Genomic DNA, 7,918 nt, shown 5'->3' on the forward strand with positions numbered 1-7,918 from the left:
AATGGCATCATTACATGGTAATGCTAATGCTAACGCTCTCTGATAACGTTAATTGTAATGGTAGCCGCCAGCCGTTTGCCTTACCTTCGCACCGCAGGTGTGCTCAGTGTCCGGTCTCACTCGAGCTCAATAAAAAAGCAGCTCCAGAGTTTGTTTTAGCATCCAGGCTTCTTCGGTAACGACGTTTCCTCACTGTACTGGCAAACAGAAGCAACGGTTCAAACTTTGTTTTAATCTGTTATCCCAACTTCCGTTTCTCCGCCTCTCTTCGCTCCTCCCACAAGGTCATGGCCAATGAGAACACGTCGCGTCCAATGACGACATAAATCAGCTAACATTAGGTGCGTTCGACTTCATACAGCACGGACATAGATGTCTTAGTGCACTGCTATTATTATGTATTGTGTATGTGTAATATCATGTATTATTAGAATATTAATATTTCTTATAATACATCTGTGCGCTGAAGTCAAACCGGGCGACAGGAACCGGAAGCTAATTAACACACCTGTATCCGGTCCACCGAGAGGATGCGTTTGATTTCATCTCCCTGTAGTCCGTTCTGGACAGGTGACTAAATCGAGTGGTAGAGCCGCTGTGACCACACCGCCTGCACTCACAACAAAAACTTAACTTTAAATCTACATCTGAACGTTCATGTGTATTTGAAAGGACTTATTTTACACTGTAGTATCTCTGCTTGTTCTGGATCTGAATACCTTGTACACCAATGATGACACTTTGAGCTGGTCATACCTGTGTATTTTTATTTTTACATCATGGTATTCATACTGTTCCTGAGGTAAAGTGTCAGAGAGGCGCTGAGCTGTAGATTCTGCTGCGCGGACAGGATTTCCTGCTTACCTGAGCAGGTGAATTTCACCTATTGACTGACTACGGTGCATGTGCACGTGTCGCCCGTGCGCGTGCCTGGTGCCGTTAAGAGCGATTTAAAGGAACAATCTGAGGTTAATATTAGACGGAAAATAATGATTTCCGTTGGGGGTATTACAGCCTCAGACTGAGACAGTCTCTCTCTCTCTCTCTCTCTCTCTCTCTCTCTCTCTCTCTCTCTCTCTCTCTCTCTCTGTGTGTGTGTGTGTGTGTTTTAATCTGCGCAGCTGCTTTAGTTGTAGTTTTTTTTTGAAAGAAAAAGTGAATCAAGATCAGACAGAGAGAAGACTCAAGTCATCCTCTTTCATTTATATTCAACGGGAGTCTCTCTCTCTCTCTCTCTCTCTCTCCCTCCCTCTCCCTCTCGCCTCTCCCCCTCCCTCCCTCCCTCCCTCTCTCTTTATATCTCTCTCACCTCCCTCACCCTCGCTCTCTCTCGGACTCAGATTATCTCCATCCTCCTGCCGCTGAGATGTGAGTACTTCATTACATTTTTGAATTATTAACAAAATCTGTAAATATCCGTTCACTCTCTTAAATTAAAGTTGAATCAATCGGCTCCAAACAGCAGCTTGTTTGAGATCTTTAAGAAACCTCCAGGTCACTGTAGTCTCCGCTGTATTTAAACTACTCATATCACATTTGAAATCATATCTCCTTCATTTCGATCGCTTGTTTTATTCCTTTTATTTAGACGTAACTTGGGAGTTAGTCTGGAAATTTCTGGGTTGCAGCTGTTAGACTGCAGGAATAGTACCATGACTCACCGGCTGATTCACCTACAAAACTATCCATCAATACAGTGATCAGCCTCCACACTCCACACCAGCGACTTCTTCTTCATCACTCACTTTATTCAGCTCCCAGCGTCGGAACCAGCTGCAGTGAGTCTGCAAAATAAAGACATTAGTTCATTTCAGATGTCACACAAAACTGCAAGGACACAGTTTTAGAAAGACAAACATATATTATGGAGATTTATTTTTTAATTCTTAGTTTTTTTAATTCTTAATTTGATTTATTTCTTGGTGTGGGTGTGTGTGTGGGGGGGGGTGGGGGGGTGGAGTATTATTGCGTGCTTGTTTATCTCCATCAGTCAAATCCAGCCCTCTCTGTCAGGAGCCTCTGTGGCCGCTGCTGCTGCACTAATCTCTCTCCATTTTAGCTCCGGACAACACGCCTGTCTGTTACACAGCAGAGGCAGTAAAACTCAACTGCTCTTTAGTGTAATCATGCATCAAACCACCTGCTGTGTAGCAGCCTGTGTGTGTGTGTGTGTGTGTGTGTGTGTGTGTGTGTGAAGTAAATCTCTACCTGCACAGTGTTTGTACTGTGGTTGTATTTTCTCATTGTATTCTTGTAAACTGCTGAGCTGTTCCAGTTTCTTTGAATCTGTGGACAGAGGCCAAAGTGAGATGAGTCATGTTTCTATTATTGAATTAGAGTTTGGCTTTTCTAATTCATTCTGTAGCTGTGGACAGTTTCTATTTCATAAAGTCGCTGACAAATGACAAAGTACTCAGACATCTGACTTAAGTAGAAGTAGCAACACCACAGTTTAGAAGTGAAGTAAAAGTAGCAATACTACAATGTGAAGATACTCTGATACAAGTAAAGTAAAAGTACTGCATTTAAACTTTACTAAAGGAAAAGCACAGAAGAATTTATAGAATTAGAATTGAAATACAGGAGTATTTTGTAAAACTAACAACACCACAGTATAGAAATACTCTATTAGAAGTAAAGTGAAAGTCCAAGTAAAAGTAAAAGTAGCAATATTACAATGAAAGTCCTGAACTACAAGCACAGAAGTATTAGTATCAAAATATATTTAGACATTTTAATAAAGTAAAGTAGCAGCACAGCAGAACAGAAACACTCTATGACAAATAAAGTGAAAGTAGCTCTCCTAAAATACTCTATTACAAATATTAAAAGTCTAAATAAAAGAAGCAAAGACGGTGTAGAAGAGTAAAAGTAGCATTACTAAAATGTGAAAATACTTTAATGATGAAAGGATTCTTTAGCTAAAATTCAAATTTGAAACTTTTCCCAGTATCTGGAGTTTAAAATTAGAGTCTGTAGCTTTTGAAAGAAGTAATAAAACTGTCTCTATCAAATATAAAGTTAAATCCATGATCAATAAAACACACCTTTGGTCAGTTCAGTACACTCAGCCTCATGTGGGCTGGCTTGACCAGACTCTAACTCTAATTCACTTTAACTTGATTCTCTGCTACTTATACTCCTGCTACACCATGTTTTAATATTTCTCATTATGTACACACTGACCTCTTCTGTATTTTTCACGCCATCACTTCACCTCTCTTCCTCTCTCCTTCACCCACATGCTCTTGTCTCGCAGGTCGACTCCAGACGCAGCAGGTACTCCAGGAGCTCCCGGGGAGGGCGAGGGGGGCCCCGCGGCTTCGGCCCCGAACCTGACGAGCAACAGACGACTGCAGCAGACGCAGGCGCAGGTGGACGAGGTGAGGACGCCGCTCAGGTGTTTGTGTACCTGTTGTGTTGTCTGGTCAGAGACAGGACAGAGACAAAGAATCACACGTTTATTCACTAAAATCAGTTAAAGATTTGATGAAGTGAATAATGAAGGGAGTAAATGTGACATGATGTAGCAGCGTCAAAACAAACGTGTCTCTACACAGGAAGCTCTGAAAGCAGTGCTGCTGACAGGTGTTTTTGTCCTCAGGTGGTGGACATCATGCGTGTGAACGTGGACAAAGTCCTGGAGAGAGACCAGAAGCTGTCGGAGCTGGACGACCGGGCCGACGCCCTGCAGGCTGGAGCCTCGCAGTTCGAGAGCAGCGCTGCCAAACTCAAGAACAAGTACTGGTGGAAAAACTGCAAGGTGAGCACGTCTCAGTGTGTGTCACTGTGTATTTGTTTCCCACCGTGCATCAGTCTCGCTCAGTAGTACGACAAAAAGCAGCATCCATCCCTCAGAGTGACACTGTCTACAAACATGAGCTGTCAGGATGTCTGTGAGCACTAACAATAAGTCTCAGATCAGTTTCAGCCTCACTGCTTATTTCAACAAATTCAAGTCTTTGTGCAGAACACTCAATGAGCACTTTATTAGGAACACCTGGATACCTGCTTATCTATACAAATATTCAAGAAAACATCCAGTGAACATCAGGTCTGTGGATGGAAACACCTTGCTGATGAGAGAGACCAGAGGAGAATGGTCAGACTGGTCGGAGCTGACAGGAAGGCTACGGTAACTCAGATAACCACTCTTCATTACTGTGGTGAGCAGAGGAGCAAGTCAGAAAAGATGAGGTACAACAGCAGAAGACCCACTCCTTCCACTCCTGACAGATGAAGACTGGTCTGATGAGTCTGGATTTCTACTGAGACACACAGATGGTGGAGTCAGAACCTGGTGGTGGTGTAATGGTGTGGAGAATGTTTTCATGGCCCCTTAAGACCAGTCATTCATGGTTTGTGTGAGTGTCATTGCGGACCACGTGCATCTCTTTATGGCCACAGTTTACCGTCTTCTAATGGTTCCTTCCAGCATCACAATGCACTGTGTCACCAGATCTGAGTCCCACAGAAAACCCTCAGGATGTGGTGGAACAGGATCTGCAGGAATAATGTGATGCAATCTTGTGTGAGCAGGATCCTAAAGGAATATTTCCTTTTCCTGAACAGGAACCAGATAACCCTCTGCCTCCTCAGCTGTGGGACCGGTTCACAGTTTTATGCTGTGACAGTAAACCTGTATCATCAGAGAACAGAGAGGTCGTAGCTGTGTGTTCAGACTGACTCAGCTCTTTGAAGAAAATAACCTCTTTACAAACACAGACAGGAAGTGCGTTTCGTTTCCTCATCACCTCTCGAATTAAATTCATCCACCGGTAGCAATATGATTTCACTCTGTGTAAGCGTTTAGGTGACTCGACTCGAAATGAGTGCAAGTCAGCCAAGTGCACAGTGAAGGAGAAAACACAACAGGATAATAGAATAATAATAGAACAGCAGAAAAAAAACAGAACATTCGAGTATGAAAAAGAAACGAAGCCTGACAGAAATGGCAGAGAAGTTTTGCAGTTTGTAATTAGACTGAGACACAAGTTTCACAGGATCTCAGTTCCTGATCGGTAAACAAAACAAAACGTCTCTAATTTCAAGGATGAAAGTTCATTCTTGATCTTGGAAATATAATTTAAACTCCAACTCAAGGTAGACTCACCAGCTTTCAGAATAAACACTGACACTGACCTTTATGCCAACACAGAAGTCCAGAAAGTTCAGTGGATGAAGTCCTAACAGCTGCTGAGCCTCTGTATCAACAGATCCGTCTCCAATGGAGCCAACTGTAATGTGGGAGAAAAAGCAAATAAGTGGACGATGAGTGATTGTTTTCATTGAAATGAATAACCTGTGGAAGTCCCCACATTAATAAAAAAATGTAAACATGATTCACTTTAATACTTGTACAACTGAGACTTCAGTTTCATCAGTTTCATGAATTTCACTCTGTAACTGCATCACCAGTCTGACACAGCTCAGTCCTGGATTTTCCCGGCAGCCTCCATCTTTATCCCTCCTTCACCTTCCTCACCACATCACTCTGTCCTCATCCATCCATCCATCCATCCATTCAGCGTCAGCTGCCAATCCATTTTTATCTCCGCATCAGTTCATCAAACCCTCGCCTCTGATGGACAGACAGAGCAGCTTCATGACGTCCAATCAGGAGCCGCCGTTCAGAAAGCCAGAGGAGGATTACATGAGAGGAGAGGTCGACTGACAGCAACCAGGAAGTCAGAGAGAGAGAGAATCCCAATCTGGATTACAGTGACAGTCAGGGATTAAAGAGCCAGCTGTGATCTGTGATATAACTCCACCTACCCACAGTATACACAAAGACACACAAAGACACACAAAGACACACACTTGTGAGAACCTTCACTGACATAATGTATTCCCAGGCCTCTAATATTAACAACACCACGACCTTTATTGCACCAGGTTGTTTTTTTAAAAGGAGAAATCTGGTGATATTTTATTTTATATATTATATAAAGATTATATTTTACTTATCGACAACAAGAAAAGACCAGAACCTGCAGCCTGATGTATTATCATCTTATTCCTGTGTGCCGTGGAGTCACAAACAATTAAAAACACATCAGTGTCTTCAGTTGGAAGGACAACAACACAAACACACTTCCATTCATTTTCACACACCAACAACCAATCCACTAACATCTGGTTCCTCTCTCTCTCTCTAACCCCTTGTTCTTGTTAATCTCTCTCGCCCTCCCCCCCCATCAGAGGTGATGTGATTTCCTGTCTGTCTGCAGCTCTGACACTCAGAGTCTCACTCACACACACACACACACACACTCCACCTGACTGTGTTTGTGTTGTGAAACCTTGCATATTATAAATGTGCAGATATATAAATTTGGAATTTTGCAAATTTTCAGCCGAAAACATTTGGGATTCCTAAATATTTCAGAAAGAAACTGAAAAAACTCAGTAACTCGTCAGAGTGCAGTTCTTGTTCTAATTTTCTGACGTTTGTTTTTGCTCCAGATGATGATCATCATGGCTGTAATAGGTATTATATGTGTCGGAGTCATCTTCTGTAAGTACCACGATACTGCAGCCACACATAACACACACGTTTCACATCCTGGACTCAAGCACAGATGACTCGGAGTTGACTTGGGACTCGAACTCGAACACTGACTGCTTTCAGACTCAGAAGTTGGAGACAGGACTCAGAGTTTTTTATCGTCACATCAATACTGTAACAATTCATGTGTTGGACTCCGACTCTTCTTTGGTGATTCAGACTTGGACTTGAACTCGAACACTGGTGACTTGTTGTTGTCCTTGTATGCGAGTTATTTTCTAAATGTGACTCAGAGGCTCGTGTCTTTTCTCCCTCCTCAGTGTATTTCTTCTACTGAGCTGCTCTTCAGGGACGGACACACAAGTCACAGGACGAGTCTGCGCCGACACCACCGAGCCAAATCCAGCCTTTTCCTCAGCGCTCCTCCTGCTCTTCATCCTCCTCTTCCTCACCGATGCCTTCCCCAGAAATCCTTCATGCATGGTCTGTAATGTGCTCCAGTGCCTCCTGTCTTCTCTGCTCCCAGCAGGAAAAAGTCTCTCTGGGCAGGTTTTACCGCGTCAAACAGCAGGTGGATGTAATTTTTTTGTGCTTATTTTACCTCCAGGGGAGAACCAGATGGGTGGAGTTTACTGTGTCGAGACAGTTTAAATTGTGAGACTTCTTTACTCTCTGCCACTTGTTGTTCTTAGTGACAAATGTTGTTCCTGTTGTGGCCAAGAATATTAAAAAGTTTGTTGTCAGTAAAAACAGTTTATGCTGCAGATCTAACATCCATTAATCCAGGTTTGTTCATCAAACACAATGTTTGGCATGAAACTGGAAACATAATCAAAGCCACTGTGGAGAAATCAACTCCTCAACACAGATGTCTGCAGGACAGCTGTTAGCAGCTGCTTTTTTTTTTTTTTTTTTTTTTTGCTGTTTGTGTTTTTGAAAGTCGTTTTCAGGGCTCAGAAATCTCAACAGCTGCTGAAGGAACAGTTGAATCAGCAGCATTCATCAGATAATTTGTAATCCCCACATTATTTTCTGCTGATCTCACCTCTGCTGTCTTGCATCAGCTGAGGTAGAAAATGTTCCGTGTTTTGCCTGTTGAACTGTGGAGGTTAACAAGATGCTGCAGCCCCTGGAGACAGGTGACAGTGTCAGACACGGCTCACGCCACAAATAATCAGCAGTTAGTCTGATGAATATTAATAAAATAACTTGTTTGTTTAGATGACAGATGTAGGGATCAGATCCAGTTCTGAATGGACTGACACTGATCAGCCTTTTAAACCTGGGTTAATGGATTTCTGCTTCGTTTCCCTCTCTGTTCTGTCGTCTGGCTTTATTGTACTTGTACAGTATTTCACAGGAAAGCTGCCCTCTTGCTGTCAGTGTTGGAACTGCTGCTGATGTATTTCC

General features: G+C 42.8%; 1 protein-coding gene across 1 annotated transcript; it reads left to right on the top strand.

The window, feature by feature from the left end:
* Positions 1-1,286: 1,286 nt before the first annotated feature.
* On the top strand, positions 1,287-6,982 carry vamp1a (vesicle associated membrane protein 1a). Its single transcript, XM_018682994.2, has 5 exons — positions 1,287-1,368; positions 3,260-3,383; positions 3,605-3,763; positions 6,466-6,517; positions 6,829-6,982. Coding segments are annotated over exons 1-5 (354 nt in total). The 5' UTR covers positions 1,287-1,366; the 3' UTR covers positions 6,846-6,982.
* The last annotated feature ends 936 nt before the right edge of the window (positions 6,983-7,918 follow it).

This window comes from Lates calcarifer, linkage group LG3 (genome assembly GCF_001640805.2).
Source record: "Lates calcarifer isolate ASB-BC8 linkage group LG3, TLL_Latcal_v3, whole genome shotgun sequence".
NCBI classification, from domain to species: Eukaryota; Metazoa; Chordata; class Actinopteri; family Centropomidae; genus Lates; species Lates calcarifer.

Excerpts from the sequence above, each read along its gene's own strand:
- vamp1a (XM_018682994.2), top strand. Across the intron at positions 3,384-3,604 it reads CGCAGGCGCAGGTGGACGAG|GTGGTGGACATCATGCGTGT; the intron begins GTGAGGACGCCG and ends TTTTGTCCTCAG. Across the intron at positions 3,764-6,465 it reads ACTGGTGGAAAAACTGCAAG|ATGATGATCATCATGGCTGT; the intron begins GTGAGCACGTCT and ends TTTTTGCTCCAG.